This window comes from Triturus cristatus, chromosome 3_1 (assembly GCF_964204655.1).
Source record: "Triturus cristatus chromosome 3_1, aTriCri1.1, whole genome shotgun sequence".
Taxonomy (NCBI): domain Eukaryota; kingdom Metazoa; phylum Chordata; class Amphibia; order Caudata; family Salamandridae; genus Triturus; species Triturus cristatus.
Window position 1 is genome coordinate 206,363,821 of NC_140583.1, and position 27,711 is coordinate 206,391,531.

At 47.5% G+C, this 27,711-nt stretch overlaps 1 protein-coding gene across 1 annotated transcript in view; it reads left to right on the top strand.

Moving 5' to 3' along the window:
• Positions 1 to 27,711, top strand: part of LACTB (lactamase beta) — a 228,475-nt gene that overhangs the window by 86,708 nt on the left and 114,056 nt on the right. Inside the window, exon 6 of the mRNA XM_085643670.1 lies at positions 13,518 to 13,683. Coding sequence (XP_085499796.1) covers positions 13,518 to 13,683 — 166 coding nt within the window. The remainder of the gene's footprint in view (positions 1 to 13,517; positions 13,684 to 27,711) is intronic.

Genomic DNA, 27,711 nt, shown 5'->3' on the forward strand with positions numbered 1-27,711 from the left:
AAGGCACCGTACAATGTCACAGGAACATTCCACACTGCTCAAACAGGAGGTGATCTCCCTCCTACAAAAACACGCTATAGAGTAAGTCCCCGTCAATCAGCAAAATTTAGGGGTCTTCTCTCTGTATTTTCTAATACCGAAAAAAGACGGGACCCTGCGGCCCATTCTGGACCTCCGGCCTCTAAATGCATACATACATTCGGACCATTTCCACATGGTCACCCTCCAACAAGTCCTCCCACTCCTCTGTCAGGGAGACTTTCTCACTACCTTGGACTTGAAAGACGCATACTTTCATATTCCAATACACCCTTCTCACAGGAAGTACCTCAGGTTTGTGGTGGACGGTCAGCATTACCAATTCACGGTTCTCCCCTTCGGGGTCACAACCGCACCACGGGTGTTTACCAAATGCCTAGCGGTCATAGCAGCACACCTCAGACGCCAACACATTCATGTCTTCCCTTACTTACACGACTGGCTGATAAAAGCCGCGTCCTACGACCAATGTGTGCAACATACAAACAGCACCATCCAACTGCTCCATCGCTAGGCTTCACGGTGAACTATCAAAAGTCCCACCTCATACCATCTCACACAAAGCAATATCTCGGGGCCACTATAGACACCTCCAAGGGTATAGCCTATCCCAACTCAGCCAGAATCGCAAGCATACAAGCCTTGCGCCAAACATTCATCGCTCAGCACTCTCTCCCAGCAAGAGTGTTCATGAAGCTAATAGGGATGATGGCATCTTGCATTTTCATAGTGCCCCATGCAAGACTCCACATGCGTCCACTCCAAGAGTGCCTAGCACGGCAGTGGAACCAGGCCCAGGGTCAGCTGACGGATCTGGTGTTGGTGGACGGCCGCACCCATCACTCTCTGCAGTGGTGGAACACCACAAACCTTTCCAAAGGACGGCCGTTCCTGGACCCGGTTCCTCAGGTGATTCTAACAGCGGACGCATCGCTCTCCGGCTGGGGAGCGCACCTCCTACACCTCACAATGCAAGGTCTATGGACGCCACAGCAAAAGTAGCTCCACATCAACCATCTGGAGCTATTGGCGATCTTTCTAGCCCTAAAATCCTTTCAGAAACAGATTTCAGCCAAAGCAGTCCTCAGTCGCACAGACAATATGACTGCGATGTATTATATTCAAAAACAGGGGGGGGGACACTCTCCCCAGCTCTCCCGCTTAGCACAGAGCATATGGAGATGGGCAATTCCACAAAAAATCTTTCTCCTGGCACAACACGTCCCAGGCATACAAAACACCATGGCAGATCTGCTCAGCAGACAAACGCAACAAATACACGAATGGGAACTGCATCCACAAGTTCTTCGCCCATTCTTCCGCAAGTGGGGACATCCTCAAATAGATCTCTTCGCCACCCACGAAAACAAAAAATGCCCAAGCTTCGCCGCCAGATACCCACACCCATTGTCCAAAGGCAATGCGATATGGATGAACTGGTCAGGCAAATTTGCATACGCCTTTCCACCTCTCCCACTAATTCCATTAGTGGTCAGGAAGCTACAACAGCACTCCCTCACACTCATTCTGGTAGCCCCAACATGGGCCAGGCAGCCGTGGTACACCACACTATTACAGCTATCAGTGGTACCACATCAAAAACTGCACCTGTCCCCATGCCTCCTAACTCAGAACCATGGAGAAATCAAACACCCGGACCCAGCTCAGCTCAACCTTGCGATCTGGCTCCTGAAATCTTAGAATTTGGGTACCTTAACCATCCCCCTGATTGCATGAACATTATCAAGGAAGCCAGACGTCCTACCACTCGAGCATGCTATGCCGCAAAGTGGAAGAGATTTGTTGTTTACTGCCGTAACAATACAATCAACCCTTTAGCTGCATCCATACAACACATTATATGCTATCTACTCCATCTTCAAAGGTGTAACCTGGCATATTCTTCCATACGCCTACACCTAGCAGCGATTAAATCGGAGATTTTATTGCTCGGCGCTTCCCAACAGCTTTGGGATGATACCTGGTGGCCCAATAGTCTTGGCACACCCCGTAAACCAACTCAGAAGGCGAAGAATCTGGGAGTCCACATTGACAATGCATTGTCAATGAAAGACCATGTATCAATTACTTGTGGTAAAGGCTTCGCACTCTTGAAAATGCTACGAAGAGTATTTCCCTGGATTCCCTTGGAATGTAGAAAGATCCTAGTCCAGTCACTATTAATTAGTAGACTAGACTACGGGAATTCTCTATTCGTCGGCATGGCGGATTACCTATTTTCAAAACTACAGCTTGTTCAGAATGCGGCAGCAAAAGCTGTATGTAACAAGAGAAAATATGACTCCGCTACTAGCTGCTTGAGAACCTTACACTGGCTGCCAATGAGAGAAAGGGCCGCCTTCAAAATACTGTGCATCACTCACAGAGTACTGCACGATACTGGCCCGACTATCCTAAAAAATAGAATTAACTTCTATGTACCAAATAGAAATCTTAGATCTCAATTCACCGCAAGAGCGGTAACCACCCGTATAAAGAAGGTCAGGACGGGAGGCCGTGCCTTCTCACATTTAGCCGCACATCTGTGGAACAATCTATCAATAGACTTAAGACTCACTGACGATTACCTCACCTTTAGGAAAAAACGTAAAACCATGTTGTTCCCTAACACTCGTTAACACTCTTGTCTATCCTCGGCAGCGTTCTGCACTTTGTTTAATCTTAGCGCCATGATATCCTTCGGGATGAATGACAGCGCTTTAGAAATATCCTTACCATTACCATTACCATTGCTGCTTACCTGCAAAACAGACAGCATTTATCACTGTTCAGAGTGCCTGCTATTAAAGCCTTTATGGAAGGCCTTAAACGAGTAATTCCGCCCAGGGCACCACCTTCCCCTGTATGGAATCTAAATGTCGTTCTTACAAGGCTCATGGGTCCGCCCTTCAAACCAATGCATAAATGTGAGCTACAGTTACTCACCTGGAAAACAGCTTTCCTCGTAGCTATCACTTCCCTTAGAAGGGTTAGTGAAATACAAGCGTTCACTATACAAGAACCCTTTTTACAGATCCATCACAGCAAGGTGATACTTCGTACAAATCCAAAATTTCTGCCCAAGGTCATTTCCCCCTTCCATCTCAATCAATCGGTGGAATTACCTGTTTTTTTCTCGCAACCTCAATCTGTTGCGGAAAGGGCTCTACATACTCTTGATGTTAAGAGGGCTTTACTGTACTACATACAAAGAACGCAACCTTTCAGGAAGACTAAACAATTGTTTGTCTCCTTCTCTCCACCGCATAAAGGCAACCCCATCTCTAAATCAGGGATAGCTAGGTGGATTGTGAAGTGCATACAAATTTGTTATCACAAGGCAAAAAGAACATTATCTGTTCCACCTAAAGCCCACTCTACAAGAAAGATAGGGGCTTCTATGGCTTTTCTAGGGAACATACCCTTAGAGGACATCTGCAAAGCAGCCACATGGTCAACTCCGCACACCTTCACAAAACATTACTGTGTAGACGTGCATTCCAAGCAACAAGCTAGTGTGGGCCAGGCTGTACTAAAGACACTATTTCAAACCGCTGCAACGGATACTGGTGGTCGCCGCTAGGGCTGGGTACTGCTATATAATCTATGCAAAAGTGTACAATCTGCAGCTCATATTCCTCGAACGGAATATGCTACTTACCAGTATGCATCTGTTCTTGGCATGTAGAGCTGCAGATTTGTACACACCCACCCGCCTCCCCGGCTGCCTGTATCCGTTCCAGTCTATCTTATTTAGATACAACACACATGGGTTTCTTACTGTTATCACTACGCTCCATCATTTCCCTGCTGGCGAAAAACAATCTGAGGATGGAGCCGAAGCCCATGCGCAGTACGGACCGAAGGAGGAGTCACCGAACTCGTGACTTCCAAAGACTGTCCAAGAACAAAAACAAACTGCAAACATCCGGGCCCAACACCAGATGGCGATCTTTGCAAAAGTGTACAAATCTGCAGCTCTACATGCCAAGAACAGATGCATGCTGGTAAGTAGCATATTCCTTCTAACGGCCAAGTTGGGTTGGCCGCTATGTTGCAGCCCCAAGCTGTATGAAAAAGCTTTGGATGGTGGTCGAACAAGTTCTTCTTACATATTTGACACTTGTAACCTGGGTGAGCACCTCCACACTACAGTATATCTCATAAAAGAGTATTATGTGGCATTGGGGTGGGCATTGTGTCATGTATTCGCCCCTGCCCATTGAGCCATGCATGCTGAATTTTTGGGGGATACCTTCATTGTCTCAGCCCCTAATGAGTCTCTTGTATTATGGCTGTATCCACCCCCCCCCACATCATAAGAATGTGTGAAGGCTATGCCTTTTCAGATCTTATTAATTTCTCTGATATTCCAAATCTGAAAGAAACACATTAGTTAGATTCCTTACCTTAGAATATCCCCAGGCGTCAGTCTGGATCCTGAAAGATTTTTCATCAGCAATACCCTTGCGTGTCGCTATGCGTCATCTGCGGCTCCGCGTCCGTCGTCGGCGTTGTGATCGCGGGGATGACGTTGTCTGAGTACTTAGACGCCGCCCTCGCGCGCTGACGTCAGTTCTTCTTTTTTCCACGCCAGTAAGCGCAGATCCGGGCAGAGCATACCCTTTAGTCACTTTTTGACTAAACTTTTTGGACCTTTTTGTTTCTTCTTTCAAGTCGAGCTTGACTCCTGGTGCCGATGGGGATGCCCGGTTTCAAGCCGTGCGACGCCTGTAACCGCCTGATGTCGGTTACGGATCACCACCGTCGGTGTCTCTACTGCTTTGGGGCCGACCACGATGCCCAGTCGTGCCCCGACTGCCAGGCCTTGACCTCAAAGGCTAGGCGGGAGCGGTCCTGCAAGCTCCTCGAGCTCTGGCAGTCGGCTCCGCGCCGCTCGAGGTCCCGGTCGAGGGACCGGTCGCGAAGCCGAAGTGAAGTTCGAAGTCCTCGCAGTCAGGTAAGTCGAGGCACAGTAAGAAGAAGTCGAAGAGGCGACATCGCTCTTCTGACTCCCCTCGCCGGTCACGCGACTCGGTGAGGGTTCGGGTGGCACCATCTGCGCGGATCCGTTAGAGCCGCAGGAGTCACGTCCGGCCCCATACCCTCCGTTCCTTGGGCCTAACACGACTCTGGACGAGCTCCGAGACTTTCTCGTGGCCATGAGGAGTCTCGCTCTGCCGTCGCGGCCTGTCGGCGCGCCTTCGGTCCCCGCAGGTCTGCTTGGGGGGCCTAGCGAGCCGGCGGCTCCGGCTCCGTCATCGACTTCGGTCCCAACGCCGCAGGTCCCCGTGGGATCCAGGGCTGGATCCCGGTCGACGCCGGTTGACCTTACAACCCCTCTGCCGGCGCCAACTCCTATGGTGCCGCCCCCGGTGCCGTCTTCGGACGACGTCATCCCCAGTTTTAGCCCTGGCGTCGGAGCGGCGCCACTCGGCACCGTCTCCGGCGCGATGGATGAGCATTTCATCTACCGCCCGGCTCTGTCCTTTCTATCTGTCTACCAGGAGACGGATGACGGGGACGACTGGGAGGGATCTGAGGACCCTCTGGCACAGCAGTGGGCAGACGAGCTGGGGGATGCCAGTGGTCTCGACACTTTGCCTGACACTGGCTTCATCTCTCCTCCCTCCGTGGCTACGGAGGAGGTTGCAACCTATTCTGTGGTGCCGCTCAGGGCTGCCAAAGCCCTTCACCTGGAGCTCCCTGCAGCGGCCGTGAGGACTAACCTCCTCACCGAGGTGCTTCAACCGTCAGTGAGCTCTTCGGAGCCTCTACTGCAGTTCAATGAGGCACTCACTGACGTTCTGATGGGCACCTGGTCCAAGCCCTCCACAGTCACTCCTGTGGACCGGAACGTGACCCGGCGCCATCGCCCTGCTCTGGGCGACCCCAGCGTTCTGTCTGTGCACCCCACCCCTGAGAGTCTGGTTATCCAGGCCTCTACATCCCAGACCGCCTTCCCGTCTGCTCCTCCGGATCAGGAATCCAAAAGGTTGGAACAGTTTGGTCAGAAACTGTTTTCCTCCCTCAGTTTGGGGTTGCGGCCCATTAATACCGTGTGCCTTTTGGGCCGTTACACCCACTCCTTGTGGGATACGGTGGTGGACGTGCTGCCTCAGTGTCCGGAGGAGGCCCGGACACGGCTCGCCCAGGCTCTTGCTGAGGGGCGGGATGCGGCACAGTACTCCATTTGATGTGGGCTTGACACCACGGACTCGCTGGGTAGGGCAATTGCGACCACGGTGGCGATTCGTCGCCATGCCTGGCTGAGATCCACGAATTTCTCTGGGGAAGTTCAGAGCTCTCTCATGGACATGCCCTTCGATGGCCGTCACCTTTTTGGCGACAAAGCGGATAGTGCGCTGGAGCGCTTTAAGGAATCCAGGGCTACGGCCAAGTCCTTGGGCCTCTCAGCCCCGCGACTGCAAACTTCCACTTTTCGCCCCTTTCGTGGCCAAGGAAGGGGTGCCCCCGCACGTCCGTCTAGCCACAGAACCAGCCTCAACGCGGTCGCGGACATGGATTCCGCCGAGGCGGAGCAGGGGGACAGAGAGGCGGTCAGCCCACATCTGCTTCCGCAGCATCTGCCTCAAAGCCTTCCTAGTCTGACCTTTCAGGCCTATTCCACGCCAGTGGGAGGCAGAGTTCGCCATCACCTGCTCCACTGGCGTACCATCACGTCGGACAGATGGGTGCTGCAAATCGTTCGAAGTGGCTACTCCCTCCCCTTCGAGGCGACCCCTCCAGCCATGCCATTGTAGTACCACCGCATGTCGGGGGATCACTTGCAACTTCTGCAGGAGGAAGTTACGGCCCTCTTGGCCCAGGGGGCCATCGAGCGCGTTCCTGGCCCAGAAGTAGGTCGGGGTTGTTACTCCCACTACTTTCTGGTTCCCAAGAAGGGAAAGGGAGCCTACGCCCTATCTTGGACCTCCGGAGCGTCAACGCCTTCCTCCGGAAGGAGAAGTTCAAGATGCTTACCTTAGCTCAGGTTCTGGCTGGCCTAGACCCTGGAGACTGGATGGTAGCATTGGACTTGCAGGACGCTCTTTTCCACATCCCCGTCCTGCCGGCCCACCGGCGTTACCTGCGGCTTACGGTAGGCCACAAGCACATTCAGTTTACCGTGCTCCACTTCGGCCTCACCAGTGCCCCTCGGGTGTTCACGAAAGTGATGGCGGTGGTCGCAGCTCATCTCCGCAGATTAGGGGTTCCAGTCTTCCCCTATCTCGATGACTGGTTGTTGAAGGCGGGCTTGCCCCAGGCAGTCGTCTCCCACCTCCAGACTACGGCCGACCTCCTGCATTTGGTGGGGTTCTCTATCAATGTGCCGAAGTCGCATCTGAGTCCCTCCCAGAAGCTTCTTTTCAATGGAGCGGTTCTGGACTAGGCGCTGTATCGGGTCTATGCTCCAGAACAGCGGATTCGGGATATTCAGGCTCTGATTCCGATCTTTCAGCCTTTCTCCCGAGTTTCGGTCAGGTTGGTCCTGCAGCTGCTGGGTCTAATGGCCTCCTGCATTCTGCTGGTACATCACGCCAGGTGGCGGATGCGGGCTCTGCAGTGGGACATGAAGTTCCAGTGGGCTCAACATCGGGGAAACCTATCCAACCACGTCCTGATCTCGGAGGGCACTGCAAGACAGTTGCAGTGGTGGCTCACGGACCGCGATTGGGTTAGTGGCAGATCCCTCTCCCTACCCCAACCGGAGCACGTAGTGGTGACGGATGCGGCCTTCCTGGGATGGGGGGGCCAGATGGGAGAGGCGGAGATCAGAGGCCTCTGGTCTCCGGCGGAGTCTCGGCTCCATACCAACCTATTGGAGCTGCGGGCGATCCGGCTTGCACTGAGGGCATTCCTTCCCTCTGTCTGGGGAAGTGTAGTGCAGGTGTTTACGGACAACACCACCGCCATGTGGAATTGCAACAAACAGGGCGGGGTGGGGTCGTCGTGGACCCTTTGTCAGGAGGCTCTGCGCCTCTGGACATGGCTGGAACATGAGGGCATCACCCTGGTGGTTCAACACCTGGCGCGCTCTCTGAACGCCAGGGCGGACGAACTCAGCCGCCGGTGCATGATGGATCACGAGTGGCGTCTGAACTCGGACGTGACGCAAGGCCTCTTTCGGCAGTGGGGAGAGCCTTGGTTAGATCTATTTGCCACCGAAGAGTACGCGCAATGTCATCAGTTCTGCGCGTTGGAATTTCCAAGGCGGCACTCGCTCGGAGACACTTTTCATCGCGAGTGGAGTTGCGGTCTGTTGTACGCCTTTCCGCCTATACCACTTCTGCCCAGAGTGCTGAAGAAGATCAGGCATGACCGGGCCCAAGTCATCCTTGTGGCTCCGGATTGGGCACAAAGATACTGGTATCCCGAGCTACTCAGTCTGTCAATCGATCCCCCGATTCGACTGCCTCTTCAGGAGTACTTTCTGTCGCAGCAGCAGGGGACGGTCCGCCACTCGAACCTGTCCGGTCTCCACCTCCATGCTTGGAGATTGAGCGGCGACAGTTGATGCCATTTGACTTGCCTCCTGAAATCTGTGATGTCATTCTGGCAGCCAGGCGTCCCTCCACTAAAACGGTATAAGCCTGTAGGTGGAACACATTTTTGGCATGGTGCACAGCAAAGGCTGTGGATCCCCTTTTCGCCCCTCTTTCTGAAGCTCTCCTCTTTCTTCTTTCCCTGGCCCAGCAGGGCTCTGCTCTGGGCACCCTCAAGGGATATCTTTCAGCTGTTTCTGCCTTCTTACGGCTTCCTGATCAGCCTTCTTTTTTCAAGTACCATCTTGTTGCTAGATTCTTTAAAGGCATTACTCACATGTTTCCTCCTGTCCCTTTCGTAATGCCTCAGTGGGACTTGAACCTGGTGTTAACCTATCTGATGTGCTCTCCTTTCGAGCCACTTCATAATTGTCCTCTTCATCTTCTGACTCTTAAGACTGCTTTCCTGGTTGCTATCACCTCTGCCATAAGAGTGAGTAAGCTCCAGGCTCTTTCTTCTAAACCCCCTTTCCTCTCTGTCCATCCAGACAAGGTTGTTCTCAGGACTCGTCCTTCCTTTCTCCCTAAGGTGGTTATTGCCTTTCACATCGGCCAGTCTGTTACATTGTCCACCTTCTTTCCGCCTCCGCATCCCTCGAAAGAGGAAGAGCGTCTCCACCGTCTGGACCCAAAACGTGCGCTCTCCTTCTATCTAGACCGCACAAAACAGTTCCGGGTGGACAACCAACTCTTCGTTGGCTACGTGGGCGCTAAGATGGGGCTGGCGGTACACAAGCGAACCATCTCTCGTGGGTCGTCTTATGTATTCAGGCCTGTTATTCCTTGGCTATGAAGGAACCTCCTGTGGGGCTGAGGGCCCATTCCACTCGGGCCACAGCCGCTACTACTGCCCTGGGACGGGGAGTCCCTCTGCGGGACATTTGTCAGGCAGCAACGTGGGCCTCGCTGCACACGTTTGACAAACATTACTGCCTGGACAGCCAAGTCCGGAGAGACAGCTTCTTTGGCCGTTCCATTCTCCAGGACTTCCTGGTGTGATATTGGTTCGCAGACCCACCACCGGGGTTGGTATTGCTGGGGTATCTATTCTAAGGTAAGGAATCTAACTAACGTGTTTCTTTCTGATGAACAATTTACTTACCTTCGGTAATGATATATCTCTAAGAAACCTTAGTTAGTTAAATTCCTTACCGCCCCACCCATCCTTCCCGTTCTGCGAACTGATATCTAGGGTTAAGGTCATCCTTTTCAGGGCCCTAGATTTATGGCACCAGTGTTGGTTTCTTGCATGGCTCTGCGTTCCTGGCACGGAAAGCTATGTACAATAACTGATGTCAGCACGCGAGGGCGGCGTCTAAGTACTCCGACGATGACGACGGACGCCGAGCCGCAGACGACGCCTAGCGACGCGCAAGGGTATTGCTGACGAAAAATCTTTCCGGATCCAGCCTGACGCCTGGGGATATTCTAAGGTAAGGAATCTAACTAACTAATATTTCTTACAGATATATCGTTACGGAAGGTAAGTAACTTGTTCGTCAGCACCCTGTATTTGTTCAGGCTGCTATGTGAGGAGTCCTGTTCCATGGTCATTATGTAGTATGATGAACCTATTGTGGTTGGAACCCACTGCGACAGGCGCAACCTCTGTGCCCCTCACCATCACGCTTTCCGCTAACTCCTCGTTAGCCGTCCACCTCTTTGCACCTTGTGTGCTGTCATTCCATCTTGTGAACTATGTTCAGCTGAACTACCAACCGAACAAAACGGCACCCATCTAAAACCATAGTTTAATAGCTAATTTCTGGAGAAATGTATGCAATTAGCCTAATAAGGGCATACGCTATGTTCTATAAGCGAGTCATTGGTGAACCACATTTTAACATCCTCTATATTATGTCTTCACATTGTATGCCTTTGTAGACACCCTGCGTATAGTTAATTAGGTCACTTGATACATATATCTGCTAGAAATTAAAGGTTTACCAGTAGCAGGGTGTAAATGAGCTTTATATAATTATGCTATGTTGTCTTCCTCAATAGGGGTCAACATTGGCCATTCAGATTTCAATTTCAAAAGATTCCATCTCTGTGCTAGTCGGGTCGCCCTTTTCTGCTCCTTAGAGTCACTTTGCCATTCCGTCAGGCTCTCCATCGCTGCTGTAACACTGGTGTCCCTCTCACATTGTGTCTGTTGTAGTGTGGATCATACCTGTTTGTTATGGAGAGGGTCTTTGGTCTTAGCACGCTTCCGTCATTGTTGTCTCAGAAACGGTGCCTTACAAGTTCTCTGTGTTTTTTATACAATCATTTGCATGTGTAGCATCCTCCAAGAATCAGGGTCTTATTGTCTCTCTTCACCTTGAGTCTAGCTGGGAGTAACAGAGTGTACTTGAGCTCCACTTCCTTCAGGTGCCTCTTCAATTCCAGAAAACACAGTCTTTGATTTTGTACCTCTAGGGTATATTCTGGGAACGACATAGCTTTCGCACTGTGCTATGTCTTCTGTACTTGCTGCAGTATCATTACATTGTTGTTATTATTTTGACGTTATAGTTGAAAAGATGCATCACAGCAGTTCTTGTGATGCCCCCGGAGAAGCGGTCTAACGTGGACTCTGTTTGCTCATCCCACCACAAAAGTCTAAGATCATGAGGTGCCAGTTGTCCAAGAAAGTCACCATATTCATGCCCTCCCTCTGCTTACGTAAACCCACCACTCTAATGTTATTGTTGCAGGATCTCCCTTTCAAGTCCTCTGTCCTCCTCTCCTAAAATGTGATTCTATTTGTGAATTCCTCCATTTTGTAGTTAGGTTGCATCATCTCCGGAATTAGCTTGCTGAGTCGCATTCTGTTGTTTTTTTTTTTTAACCCTGTCTTCAAGTTTCTACTAGTTGTCTCTGAGTAGGCCCAGATCTATGGCAACCAAGTTGATTTTCTGCTCCAGCATTTCCCTAGTGTGTGATATCGCTACCAGTATTCCGACTTATATGACGCAAATATCTGTTCTTTGTTCTATTTTCTCGTTAGCATGCATCCTTGCCATTGCAATCATACTGCAGTCTAATCTTTCTGAAGTGCTTGTTGCTTTTACTCATCCCAATCAGCAAATACAGGTCATTTAACTAATATTTGTAATGCTGATGATGATAGCTCCACAGCTGAAATAGCTTCAGCCCGTCTGACACAGGCCACATTGCACAAGAGATACCAGTCAACCAAAAAACAGAAATATACAACAGAATTCTGCTGTAGGTTTCCTAGGGATATGCATAGGATGACCTTCATGTGGCTGACAGTAAAACGTGCCTTGTTGGTCCTGAGTTCATCAATAATATTCCAATAAATCGACAAACTCAGTGCTTCCTTCTACATACCCTTCAGCACTCACCCCGCCCTCAAGGTCCATGCACTAGAACCCCCCAATGAGTCTTGAGTGCTGGAGACTCAGTTTGGCCACTCACATTGAGGCCTCTAGTTACATCAGGATCTTCAAGTCCAAGCGCTCTCAGGTCGGTGAGAAGCTCCAAAGTGTGGTGGAACTGGTGGGGAAAAAAGACTGGCTGTTGTTTACTCAGTTCGCTGGCAGGGCAGGACCATTATCCTCAAATACTACCCCATTTTAAGGAGCTACTCAAGAAGAGACGTAACCGCATTACCTTGCCCATTCTTTGGTCACTGTCCGTCCGTCGCTGGCTGGTACTCTGCTCTTGACAGTCCATCCAAACTCCTGCTTCAGAGAGGGGCGCACTTGCACGGAGAGAGTCTCCCACCACCTAGGGCACTGGCTCCTCTAAAGCTTCCTTCATCATCTGGCAGGGTTCATGGGCCTGTCTCGTTACTCGGCCCAGTTGCCGCTGTTTCTCAAAGCGGTCACAGCTCTCAACTTGGGGCTCGTACCTCGCAATGCCCAGTTGTCGCCTAGTTGTTTGGATGAGTTCTAGGCCCTGTCCTGGCTACTCTGTGTCGATTATAGCCCTGGCGGGTCTTGGCTTCCAGCCCCATGCAGTAGCCCCTACAAGGCTGCGGGCACTGGAGACACAAGGCTGTGCCCGGCTCCGATCAGTCTCGGTGGCCTGGGGTAGAGGGGCATGCCGTGGCCAGGGGTGTCTTCCAGGCACAAACAGGATACAGATGCCAGGAATACAGGGTCCGATGGGCAGCCCTTCTGTTTGCTTTGCCCGATATACTGCTGGGGATTGCTCTGAGCTTAGGCACAGCCGCAGTCGTTGGCTTCCGTGTGAACTGTAAGGCATTTAGCTGTGAACTGCAGTTGCTGCTGTATAGATCAAGGTAATTATTTTTCAAGAGCTCCAAAAATATGCAGAAGATTTTTTTTATTTGATATTGGCACCAGCTTTATTGGATTCCACATCAGATCATTATAGAAACAAGCAGAATCACTCATCCACTCCAATCCATTCTTATTGTCTCTTACCCACCCAACTAAGACCGGAAGTACCCAGGTAGGTTGCAAATAACATGTTTTTTTCTCTTCAAGCTCAAGATAAAACCATATGTAGGATGCATTTATACCCTGCCCCTTTTATTCTGAACTAAAGGCAGTGACTATTTTATAAAGTGTTGAAAGAGCTTTGAATGTTTGCAACAGATCTAATATGAAGAAAAATTAACATTGGATATATTTCATTGTTAAAGATAAAATAAAAAGGTAATTACTGCCTTGAATTACCTGGTCAAATACAGCCTGTGCAGATGAATTTAGTTATGTTACCTTTATTATTATTCTTCTCAAACTAAAATTGCAAATCAACCATCTAAATGTAGTGTTTCAGGCGCTATTTTGATGTTCCAGGCACACCCTGGTACTGCAAATGGCAATATACTCAAGGTAAAATAATCATAAATGGATAGTACAGTATCACCATGCACCATTCTATATAAAGATGTGTGTTCTGTAATGCTGTCCTTCTGTTTTCCTATTACAACCTCCATCCCCTCTTTTCAAGGCAGTCAATTTTTCTACTCAACACATGCCTGGACCCTTCTGAGTGCTGTGGTGGAGAGAGCATCGGGAGAGAACTTCTTGGATTATATGTTGAAAATGTTCCATGAGATGGGCATGTGCGACACTCTTCAGGACGAGCACGAACCAGTGATCTACAATCGAGCAAGGTAAATGGAAAGGAGGAAGGAATAGGGTTGTGTGAATAAGTTGATGCATCATCTTTAAAAGAACACATGGCTTTTATTTGCCCGTTTCACACTGTTGTATGTGTCAGTTGTGCTGACTAGTACAGATTTAACAGTTTTTATTGATGCTTGATAGGGCTGGTAACAAATCATCTGCTCGTCAGAGGACGAAGCATACACTTGGTGCTGATGAGTGTTTGCCCAAATTTCGAATGCACAAATTCTTTATAAAACAGCTTGACTAGAGAAGAGCAAAAATTGTTTTGATCGAAAAAAATCGCACATTATTGCTAAATCATTTTGAAAAGTTTTGTGCTTAGTGCCTTCGAATGGTTGTCCTAACGTTGCAGCAATAGTATACCTACAGATGCAGTATGAAAATATACAATTTAGGATAAGGCATGGATCAGAAAATAGTATGGAAGCAAAAGACAAACGTCCTGATCACAAGGTTGGGGCTAGATATCAATAGTTGCGCCATCTCCTGTTTGCACAGGGACCACAACTCTGACATTTTCAGTATTAGATGATTACGGGCTTGATGACCATTGAGACTCCGTCAATACAGTAACCCAAAATAACTTTAAAAAATCTACTCTGTTTTTCAAACTCAGTGACAATTGAACCGGTCACAGCCTACTATGCGTTCTATGCAAACAAAATGGCACCTGCGTAGTAGATAATCCAGGTTTAGATCTTCATGTCCTGCTTATCAGTACACTAGATCAGGGTAAAAAGACCAGCCTTGCTCTAACTGGGTCTGTCTGCATGAAACAACACTGTTTATAATATCATGCTGTTTCATTATTATTCCCTACTCAAAGGACCATTAAACCCAGACAGGTGCATAGAGGTCTTAGCAAGTCCCTCGATCCTGGAGTTCTACCATTGGGTCTTAACTCTTACTATTTATCCTGTGTAGGTACTGAAAAGCAGATCTTCTCAGACTCTGAAGCATGCAATTCATCGGGTAAATAAACACCCTCTGGTGTCATTTGAGTTTAGAACTTCAAATATCTTCAAGGAGACATCACTGAATGCAGGGAAGCATCCATTTAAATAGTTTTTAAAACAATGTTTTCTTGGTAGGTAATCTATTACTCAATCATATCCCATTCACATGACTCACTACCAGAGGTTCTGAACCTCCACCAGCCCCAAAAACCTCAAAAAATGTGGTTGTATTCAACTTCGTTGCAACCCGAAATTAAAATAGTTGTGAACTGGCTTCACTTGTTTTCACTCGGAGAACATTGTGCTCCCCTCCGTAGACTAGGCAGCCTACTGCATTACCATATATTTCAGCATCCAAAAAGGGAAATAAATACATTGCACAGTGATGTAAACCAAGGGAGCTAGTTTAACTCTCGACTTCAAAGAGGCAGTTGAATCAGTACTGCAAGATCTGTGCGGCCGAGTGAAACGATGAAAACAAGACAGTGGTCCTCCTTTACCCAAAAATGAGTAAAGCGATACCAACACTTTGTTTGCTAAGCTCAGAGTTGAGCTCCACTATTGCTGACAGTATCACAACAGTGTATACCTCTGCCACCAGAGAAGTCTGACTCTGATAAACCTCCAGTATTACAAGTCTCTCAACGTAGACCCAAGATCCCAAAGCAACTACCATAAAAGTGTTGATTACATTTCTTCTGTTCTAAGTGGTTTTATAATAAATCCTCATCCCTCTGATTAATTCCTAGGCCAATACTTCTCTCTAACTATTCACCCCCAACATCTGTCTAAACCTATTACAGAAGCTGAACAAAGCTCCTGTAACTGTGTGTTGCTTTGGATGTAATATATAATATTGGATGAAATATGTGAAATATCTTGACAGGCTTACAAATCACTAACAATAAACACATAAATGGAAATAAATCATTAGCTTATTGTTTCAAATCTGCTTCCTTTTTCTCTAAGTGTAATAAAGCGATGACTCTCTTGCTTTTTGAGAGATGCCTGTTTAATCATGTTCTTGTAGATTTTCTTTGAAAAATAAGTTTTGTCTTTTAAAACTGACATCTCACTTTACTTAAACAGAGCTTCCTACTGTGTCATCTGTTTCTTTACTGCAAATTTCTATATTTGTTTTTGCTATGCATTCAAATCTAAAAACTTTTGGAAACATTTATAGGTCTTATTTTCTGTAAGGGCACCACGCCAATTACTCCAGTGGTGTTATCAGCATTACCAGTGTTGGAGTAAACAACAGAGTCCCAGTTTCTCTCATCTGTTACAGAATCATTTCTTACTTTTAAATGCAGACTTTATCTGTGCCTCTGTGTTGTGTTGTTGTGTCCGTGCATTTTGGATACATGCTATAGATATATTTCAGACATTCTCAGGACAAAAATGACCAATTATTCTTCTTATGTACGACAATAGATCCCAGTATACCCTGGGGAAGTAAAGGGGGTGGGGGGGGGATGTGAGTGCTCAGTTTCACTCTTTGGCTCTTCTCTGTTGTCCTATTCTCTTTTATATCTGTTAGGACTGGATCACAGCATACATTTCTGGGACTGGATATAATTGTTGACCCGCACTTTCTAAACATGCTTCTGTTCCATCTTCAGGTTATATTTTTGGAATTTAGAGCTGGTTGTACGCTCTCACAACTTATAACGATACCTTCGGGTCAAGTTTGCGCTATATAAAACTCTGAAAAGAAAGAAAAGAAAGATTACCCAGTGCCACTCTCTATTGGCTCCATCATATAATATATATTTCTCTTTTCTCTCAATTGGGGATCTTAGCTCCTTTGGTCCAGTGCATAGCACCAATTTCCTCTGAAGTGCTCTACTCTTGTTTAGAGTCATCAAAACTACATGTAATTTCTTCTATGCACTTAGTAACATTCCAATTTCTTCTGCTCCAGTTTCCTGATTTGTTTTTAGTGCAAAATGTGAGCTATACACTTGCCTTTAATGGTCACCTTGATTGCCTTTTAATGGCTAAACTAAGACCTGTCTCAGGCACCATTCAGCAAAAATAATTTATTTTCAGATATTGACATTGTACTTTAACACTAAAGGCCGCCTCCATCACAACAGGGGTGTGGTCTGAAAATTTGACAGATCCTGCCTCAGAGGAATCATGATAGTTGAAGTAGAAAGAACAATCTTTCTCCTTAAATTGATCTCTTGCCAATCATCACAGACAGACAATTTCTAAAGTGCCTGGTCAGTCTCTTTCAAAGCCTCCTTTGACCAGTATCAGTCCAATCAAGACCTTCCCAATGAAGAGTTAATGGTCATATTTTGGTTGTCTGTTAAAAGTACCTGTCTGCTCAAACTCGATATTGTAGCAGTGTTGCAGTGGCGTCCTTTCACACACCAGTCTCCAGACAAACCATCAGCACTTGGGGGTCAAGTCCACAGAGCAAACATTTGAAGGATCAAAGACAAATTGTATTGTGTATTCAGCAGGGATTTAGAGTCTGCGGTGGCTGTTGCCCAACCATGTCCACAAGATCTTGCTAGTTCAGTTAAAATAGTTACATAGGACAAAAATGGCCAGAGACTCAAAGAAAGGTCCTACCCCGGTGCTGCGAACCTAGGGAATACTTTTATTACCCATGCATCTCCTTCCGGGGTTTCATGGTTCTGAATTCTTGATCACAAACCCCTGAATAGTGAGGCATAAGTTGTGAAGCTTAAACTGTCCGTGGATCCCCTTTTGAAATTTGCGGTACCTTGACACCTACAATGCCAACCAGGGTCTGTAGTACCAGGACCAGTATCACTTACCCCAGCTGCCATTAATGGTGTCAAAGAACCACAGACACTGCACCACTTTTTTTTATTTCAATCATGGCGGACCCCTGTTTATGGCCCCCCAAAACCCACTTAGGTATGGGTTAGTGTGTGCTCCCCATAAGTGACTTTTGGAATTTTAAATGGCAGCCACGAATCCTTTGTGATTAAAACAGTGAAGATATTAAAGACAGAAAACCCTTTAAAGCCACATGTTTTTTATCATACCCAGATCTAAAAAAAAAAAAAAACCCTGAACACATTTACACTGAACCAATGAAAAAAAGCTTTCTGAGTAAAGTTCAGTTTTTGAGGCGGAGTTTGGTGCAAATACGTTCAGTTGTTTAGTCTGAGGGCACAATCCAAATTTCCTATTGGAGCTAAAAGGGGAAACACTTCTGTTTTCAGCCCCCCAACATGTTTTAATCTTTTTTTCTTCTAAATGGATCTGTATGAAAATTGGCATGCTGGACCTTCGATTACCACACCTAACCATTTCCAAATTTGGCGCAGAACTGTCCATGGGGTCAACATTAATAGGCAAAGTAAAATGCCTTTTCAGTGGCAAGTGTAGCTGAATTGTAACCACATAGTAGTGACTGATGCTATATAATATATAGGCAAAAGGATCAATTCATGGATGGAATGCTGAACAATGCAAACATTCACCCCCAGTCACAAGGATCTGGGTTTAATCCATTGTTCTTTTGCTCACCACGCCACCCCAGTTTGGACCCAGGCTTATGCAAATCAGTCTTGACCCTACCCCTCACGGGAACAGTCCAACCCGAACTTCAAGCCAGGTCCTGCCTCGACCAGACACTAGCTTCCTGGGACCGGTTTTGGGGCATCTCCCCTCATCAGCCAGGCTAGCTTGAAGCCAGTGGCGCAGGGAGCATGGGACCCCGGTCTTGACCCTGTCCCCCAGTGGAACAGTCCAGCACGAACTGCCAGGCCATTTCTTCCCTGAACTGGATACATGCATCGTAGGAACGGTTTCAGGGTATCACCCCTCATCAGCTAGGCTAGCTTGACTCCAGTGGCATGGAGAGCATGGGACCCATGTCTGGGCATACCTGTCCCACTCTGTGCTGAACTGGAATCATGCCTTCATGTGCAGAGGAAGAGAACTTTTATTAAAAGTCCTCTTCCAAGTCCAGAACTCAAATAATTATTCAATACCACATTTGTGGATCATTTGTGGGACCATATTCATTAAGAAGAGGACAAAACCCTGATGACTAACATGCAGTAGTTGAATACCGATTTTCTAGTACTGACCACTTTCTCTCTACTTCAGGGGATAGTGCTGTTGTACACCAAACCACTCAGTCTTGGTCACCCTGACAAGGCAGGCGACTGCTCAACCCATCCTTTTATTATTAGAGAATTATGTGTTCGAGGCATATGAGCTGCAGCTTACACACTGTGCATAGATCGCCATCTGGTGTTGGGCCCGGATGTTTGCACTTATTTTTGTCTTGGAAAGTCTTTGGAAGTCACAAGGTATGTGACTCCTCCTTTGGATCATAGTGCGCATGGGCATCGGCTCCATCCTCAGATTGTTTTTCTCTTTCGACGCGCAATCCTTCCCATCTCGACGGTATTGTTTTCGATTGCGTTTCCAGCCACACGCGACCCTTCAACTTCGAAGTCTTCGATTCCGGTCGTCGACAAGGCCTTCAGGCCTACCCGGGCCTCATCTCCGGCTCATGGAAAGGACACCATTTAAAAAGTGTCCTCGATGTGGGTCGAAGTTTCCCCACACCGACCTACATGAGGTGTGCAACCTCTGCCTCTCACCGGAGCACAAGGCCAGAGACTGTCCATCTTGTGCCTCCTTCCGCTCCAAAAAGACCATACGGGACCGACGAGCGCTAAGAACAATGGCGCGCTCGTCATCTTCGATCCCCGACGACATCAAGAGGGCGTCGATGTTCCGGAGCAGGGTCGAGTCGAGGAAGACATCATCAGCGCCTCCGAAGCAGATGATTCCGACGTCGAAGACATCACTCCAGCTCATAGGGCCGTGAGTACAGACGTCGACCCAGACCTACCCACCCCCTCGACACCGTCGAAAATGCCTTTGGTACCACCTCCGGGCCCAGGTGCACGCCGAGACACTGCTTCCCATGCCCCGCCTTCGGGCCCGGTAAAGAAGCCTAGTAAGCGACTCGGGCTCGAGTCAGCCTACCCTCGGTACCGAACATCCGGCACCGAAGAAAAAGGCGTCTTCGACCTCATCCACGCCGACCGGTGCTCCCACATCGAAGCACTCGGCGTCGAAGGCTAGCACCGGTTTCTCGGCACCGACAACACCCTCGGAGCCGACTAAAAAACGTCAGCCGAAAGTCCCAGATACTTCCAAACTGAAGACCTCGGAACCAAAAAAACAGGAACCGGTTCCAACTCATAAAGACATGTCAAAACTACACGGTTCCAAGCCTAGAACCGCTACCGAGTCGACACCCAAAAAACGTACAGCACCGAAGCCCTCGGCTCTGAAGGATCTGTCTCCCACAGATAAACTGTTTCGACCAGATCCTACACAAAATACTCTATTGAAGGATCCTAAGACTGGTCATTTAATGCTCAGCATCAAGAAAAGACCACTAAACATGCCTGCGCCCACACCGCCACCAAAGAAGAGAGACTTTGCTACCTCTCCATTCAGGATTCCTTCTCTTCCTCTTCCTCCTCCTCCTCCTCCTCCTCCCCACCACACCACTCTCCCACACCATCACCTACACCAATAGATGATGATGATGATGATGATGACAACACCTCAGATGATGCAGGGGGAGGTGTGGACGATCAGCCCCTTGGGGACCCTACTCCTACTGGCTCCCCTGACCCCTGGGATGATTACAGTGTCCCCGATGTCCCTTACACCCCACAAGATTACATTTATCCCTCCAGGCCTTCCCCCCCCAGAGGACAATATCGGATTCAACCAGCTCCTTCAAAGAGATGCCCAATACCACGGGGTGGCCCTGCATACAGACCCCGTAGAGGAGGATGTTCTTATGGATACCTTTGATACCACACAAATGTCCACCTCAACACTGCCCATGCTTAAAGGGGTCATTAAGCACGCACCATAGATCTTTAAAGACCCCGTCAGGGCTCGGGTCATCAATCCAAGAATAGAAAAGAAATATAAAGCTGCCCCTACTGACCCAGTATACATTAAGGGCCCCGCACCACTAGACTCCCTAGTAGTCTCTAATGCCAGGAAGAGGGCAAATTCCCAAACGTCAGGTGACGCACCACCACCAGACAAGGAATCGAAACTCCTAGACGCCTCTGGCAAACGCACAGCATCACAGGCAGCAAATATTTGCTAATACCCAAGCGCTCCTAGCCAGGTATGACAGGGCACATTATGACGAACTTGAGTCCATAATGCAGCACCTCCCTGACAAATATAAAAACAGGGCCAGTGAACTAATCCAAGAGGGTAAGACCATCACTAACACCTCCATTCGCTGTGCCCTAGATGTAGCAGACACCGCCTCAAGGGCAATCAACACCAGTGTCCTTTTGCGCAGGCATGCCTGGTTACGTATATCAGGTTTTAAACCCGAAGTACAGAGTTCTATACTCCATCAGCCCTTTGAAGAGCAACACCTATTTGGGCCCAACGTAGACGTATCCCTCAAAAAAATGAAGAAGGATACAGACACTGCCAAATCTATGGGAGCCTTGCAACCGCAAGCTCCCAAACGGTCCTTTCGTCGCTCATCCTTTAGAAGCACCCATCGCGGCTACTCCTCTGATAGCCCCGCCACCTCATACAAAGCTCCCGCACAATCCACCTTTACTAGAGGTTACCAAAGGGGTGGTTACAGGGGGAATAACAGCAAAGGCAGAGGCAAAAATAACAACTCCCGCTCTGCCTCCACACCTACACCATGACTTCCCTCCACTTCCCCTCGACTATTCCACTCCAGTCGGGGGAAGACTCCACAAATTTCTCCCTGCCTGGATAAACATCACTTCAGACAGGTGGGTCCAACAAATCATTCAATCAAGGCTACTGTCTCGAACTAACATCTACCCACCCAAACATACCACCCAAACACCGTCCAATATCACAAGAACATCTGTTACTGTTAAAGCAGGAGGTAATCTCCCTCCTACAAAAAAGTGCAATAGAACCAGTTCCCCTGCACCAACAAAACAAGGGAGTCTACTCCCTCTATTTTCTCATACCAAAAAAGGACGGATCTCTAAGGCCTTTTTTAGACCTCAGACCCCTAAACCTATACATACATTCAGACCACTTCCACATGGTCACACTTCAGCAGGTCCTCCCTCTGCATTCCCAGGGCGACTTCCTTGGTACTCTAGACCTCAAGGATGCCTATTTCCACATTCCCATTCACAGCGCTCACAGAAAATATCTCTGATTCGTACTGGACGGTCAGCACTATCAATTCAAAGTACTCCCATTCGGAGTCACCACAGCACCAAGAGTGTTCACCAAGTGCCTAGCAGTAGTGGCAGCACATCTATGAAGACAACACATACATGTCTTCCCATATCTAGACGACTGGCTTATAAAAGCCAAATCATACAATCAGTGTGTACCACACACTCACGACTCTATTCAACAACTTCACAACCTGGGGTTCACAATAAATCACGCCAAATCCCAGTTGCAACCGTCCCACATGCAACAATACCTCGGTGCCACAATAGACACCTCAAGAGCGCTCGCCTATTAGTCCCGCCAGGATAGCGAGCATCCAAGCTCTTCTCATCAGATTCCAACCGCAACACTCTCTTCCAGCTCGAGTGTTCATGCAACTCATAGGGATGATGGCCTCTTGCATATTCATAGTGCCTCATGCAAGACTCCAGATGCGTCCTCTCCAAGAGTGCTTAGCACGCCAATGGAACCAGGCTCAAGGTCAGCTAACAGATCTGGTGTTGGTAGACGGTCGTACCCATCGCTCTCTGCAGTGGTGGAACACCAAGAACCTTTCCAAAGGTCGACCGTTCCTCGAGCCAGTTCCTCAAATAGTCATGACAGCGGACGCATTGCTCTCCGGCTGGGGAGCTCACCTACTACATCACACCATGCAGGGCAGGTGGACACCTCAACAAAAGTTACTCCACATCAACCACTTGGAGTTACTAGCCATATTCCTAGCCTTAAAAGCATTTCAAAAACAAATATCAGGCAAGACTGTCTTAGTCCGCACCGAAAACATGACAGCCATGTATTATATCCAAAAACAAGGCGGGACACACTCTCTGCAGCTCTCTCAACTTGCACAGAACATATAGAGGTGGGCTATACCTCAGAACATTTTTCTCCTAGCCCAACATGTCTCAGGAGTCCAAAACACAATAGCCGATCTCTTGAGCCGTCAAACAGAACAAATCCACGAGTGGGAACTTCATCCACAAGTTCTTCAACCGTACTTTCAAATGTGGGGGCATCCACAGATAGACCTCTTCGCCACCCACGAAAACGCCAAATGCCCAAGCTTCGCCGCCAGGTATCCACACCCATTGTCCAAAGGCAATGCGATATGGATGAACTGGTCAGGCAGATTTGCGTACGCTTTTCCGCCTCTCCCACTCATCCCATTAGTGGTGCGCAAACTACAACAACATTCCCTCACACTAATCCTAGTAGCTCCAACTTGGGCCAGACAACCGTGGTACACCACACTGCTGGATCTATCCGTAGTACCGCACCAAAAGTTACACCTCTCTCCACACCTCTTAACCCAGAACCATGGAGAGATCAGGCACCCGGACCCAGCTCAGCTCAACCTTGCGATCTGGCTCCTGAAATCCTAGAATTCGGTTATCTAAATCTCCCCCCAGACTGTATGAACGTCATTAGAGAAGCTCGACGACCTACCACAAGAGCTTGCTACGCAGCCAAGTGGAAACGCTTTGTGCTCTATTGTGACAACAATAACGTCAATCCCCTAGATGTGTCCATTCAACACATCATAAGCTATTTACTACACCTACAAAGATGCAATCTAGCCTACACGTCTATTAGATTGCACCTTGCAGCCATAGCAGCTTATCTACAAAACAGGCAACATCTATCACTCTTTAGAGTACCTGCCATAAAAGCCTTCATGGAAGGCCTCAAAAGAATATTTCCCCCCCAGAGTGCCACCCTCACCTGTGTGGAACCTAAACATCGTTCTTACAAGACTAATGGGGCCTCCCTTTGAACCTCTACACAAATGTGAACTTCAATTCCTAACATGGAAAACTGCTTTTCTTGTAGCCATCACTTCCCTCAGAAGAGTCAGTGAGATACAAGCACTCACCATTCAAGAACCTTTTCTGCAAATGCACCATAACAAGGTTGTTCTCTGCATTAATCCAAAATTACTCCCTAAAGTCATTTCTCCCTTTCACCTAAACCAATCTGTGGAACTGCCCGTATTCTTCTCGCAGCCACAGATCATCGCAGAAAGAGCTCTCCACACACTAGATGTCAAACGAGCCTTACTCTACTACATCGAGAGAACGCAACCCTTTCATAAGACCAAACAACTGTTCGTTTCCTTCTCACCACCACATAAAGGCAACCCCATCTCCAAATCGGGGATAGCTAGGTGGATTGTCAAATGCATTCAGATTTGCTACCACAAAGCAAAACGAACGCTATCTGTTCCCCCTAAAGCCCATTCTACACGTAAGATAGGGGCTTCCATGGCATTCTTAGGGAACATCCCCTTAGATGATATCTGCAAAGCAGTTACATGGTCAACACTGCACACTTTCACTAAACACTATTGTGTAGATATGCAAACTAAGCAACAAGCTAGTGTGGGCCAGGCTGTACTCAGAACATTGTTTCAAACCACTGCAACAGATACTGGTGGTCGCCGCTAAGGATGGGTACTGCTATATAATCTATGCACAAGTGTGTAATCTGCAGCTCATATGCCTCGAACGGCAAATGCTACTTACCAGTATCTGTTCTTGGCATGTAGAGCTGCAGATCTACACACGCCCACCCGCCTCCCCGGCTACCTTTATCTGTTCCAGTTTCTCTTATTTAGATACAACACACATGGGCATCTTCACTGTTTGCTACTACGCTCCATCATTTCCCTGCTGGCGAAAAACAATCTGAGGATGGAGCCGAAGCCCATGCGCAATACGATCCAAAGGAAAACAACTGCAAACATCCGGGCCCAACACCAGATGGCGATCTATGCACAAGTGTGTAGATCTGCAGCTCTACATGCAGGAACAGATGCATACTGGTAAGTAGCATTTGCCTTCCTCGTAGCCATTACTTCTCTACGAAGAGTTAGTGAACTACAAGCACTAACCATTCAAGGACCCTTTCACCAGATGCATACAGATTTGTTACCATAAAGCAAAACGTACATTATCTGTTCCTCCTAAAGCCCACTCTACACGAAAGATAGGGGCTTCAATGGCCTTTTTAGGAAACATTCCTTTAGGTGATATCTGTAGAGCAGCTACATGGTCTACACCGCACACATTCACAAAACACTACTGTGTTGATGTGCAAACTAAACAACAGGCTAGTGTTGGCCAGGCTGTACGCAAAACACTATTTCAAACTACTGCAACAGATACTGGTGGTCGCCGCTAGGGGTGGATACTGCTTTACAATCTATGCACAATGTGTAATCTGCAGCTCATATTCCTCGAACGGAATATGCTACTTACCAGTATGCATCTGTTCTTGGCATGTAGAGCTGCAGATCTACACACGCCGACCCGCCTCTCCGGCTACCTTTATCTGTTCCAGTGTTATCTTACTTAAATACACCACACATGGGCATCTTTCCTCTGTCTTACTTAGCTCCATCATTTCCCTGCTGGCGAAAAACAATCTGAGAATGGAGCCGATGCCCATACGCACTATGATCCAAAGGAGGAGTTACATACCTTGTGACTTCCAAAGACTTTTCAAGACAAAAACAAGTGCAAACATCCGGGCCCAACACCAGATGGCGATCTATGCACAGCATGTAGCTCTGCAGCTCTACATGCCAAGAACAGATGCATACTGGTAAGTAGCATATTCCTTATACGATTTTGGCATTTGTTCTGTCAACAGAGCTCTGCCTTTGGCTAAAAATATAAGCAGTTTCACTCAACCATGCTCTACAGGGATTTGGAGATAAAAGTCATGGACTTCAAGTTGCTATTAAGTCTACTAAGCCAACCAGAACACGTGCCTTCTGCTGGTAGTACACTCTGGGTATATGCTTTTTAGCAGATGCAGCATTCGGCAAGCCAGTCCTATGTAACCAGTTCTCTTTATGCCCTTACAGGCCTATGGTCACACCACCCTCTTAGCGTTGTGTTGCTTATAGTCATTATTTTCACAGTCTGTTCGAAATACCCAACTAGAAGCAGATAGTTCCCAATATCATTTATTCCCCCAACACCCTACTATTTCTAGACAAGTCTCAGTTAGCACCAATTGTTAACTTAGTATGAGGTTTGATATTAGGATTCTGTCCATATGGGTAACCTCAAGTCTTGTCTGCTTATGGTCCATAAAGCCATTCAAAAATGAAAAATGGTAATCCTACCTAATGCTGACTTTTGCTTTTATATTAATCGGGGACATGTTTTTCAGTTCAAGCTACACTGAAGAAAAGTTTCATTTCTGAAAAGCTTCTCTCCCAGGTTGTTTGTCACTTTTTGTATTTGTTAAGACTTCTTTGGTGGCTTATTGAAATGTCTCTTGCATTGTTCAGTGATGTGTATATATTTTGTTTGCTTCTATCAAGAACCTTTATTGGCAAAAGGGAATAACTTGAGCAATACATTTTGCAGATATATCAGTGTCTCCGCATTTGGTAGATTTTAGAGATTATGGAGCAGGCCTGCACCATATCCTAGCTGCTGCAGACAGCCATTAACAGTACAGGTTCTGCTCCACTGTTTTCGTTTTCCTTGGTTTCTGATTGTGACCCATAAGGCTTCTGTATTGAAGTATATTTTATATGAACCAGTCCTGATGTCTCGACACTCTAGCATCTGTGTTCAGTTTTGCGCAATCCCTCTTCAGGCTAACAGTACTTCAACCCCAATGTACCTCCCGTTTTACAATGCATCTGTGTCAGATCGTCTTAGTAGACCTCATAGTAGCGTGGGCAAAAATCGAGCATCTAGCCCATGATTTCTTGCTCCAAGTGTGTGGGTAGCGGTATGTGCTCTATCGAACATTTTTCTGCTCTGTGTACTCCCAGTTAGCTGTCCTATGGTTCTAGCTTGTTCGGGTCCAAAGCATGGTATAATGCAAGTCCAGCGCTGCATTTAGCTCTTTTACCAGGGATTGTTCAGACTTATTAAATTGGCATGAACTGACTCTGACCTTGGTGTCATGGCTACTTTGATGTCTGTGTGTTAGAGGGAAATCTGTTATGGTCTCCTTTGCGGAAGTATAGTGCCTTCAGATACTTGCACTGCAATGGATGTGGATGAGGGCATTTGTGTTTCCCACAGCCACTTGGTGGACAGGACCCACCCATTGTGAGCACCGAGGGCCCCCGCGTAAGTTCTTTCTAAATAGAGCTACATGTAGCCATCACATTTGCTGTACCTATAACTTTCCTGTATATTGACTTAGGGGTTTCTGGGCTCTTGACATCGGGATATATATATATATATACATAGTTTCTTTGTCCTTGCACAGCAACTGCAGATGTTAGTTAGCACATTTGGCTACACGTGGCTTAGAGACTGTTCAAAGCTCTGCCAAATTTTCATCAAGTTGGGATTCCTGCCTAGGATTATGTACTCAAAAAAGAAATCTGAACAAAAATACTGTTACAAAGGAACAACTACTGATAAAAGTCATAATAGCAAACCTATTTTTCATTGTGTTTTCCGATTAGGTAAAAAAAACGAGATAATTAATGGTGATAACGGTGCTAAAAAGGGATAGAGTCATGATTTAGTTTGAGGGATATGGTTCTGTTATTAATCAAGGTAAGGGACAGGGTGCGAGTCTACGTTAAGTTTAAAGTTAAAAAGGTAAGACAATTGATAAGTGTTAAGGTACATTACGGTCAGGGTAGAAGTTTAAAAGAAGGTTGACTTTATTTATTGATGTTTTAAGAGGGTTTGTCGTTGTGGTTACATTTTAAGAATCTTGTTGGTCTGTAAAAATGTTGCTCTGGATTGCTCAACTATGCCCTTGTGGCAGACACATGTTATAAGAGTGCTGCCTGGGACTCTGTTGCAACCCAAAGCGCACCTATGCTGGTGCACT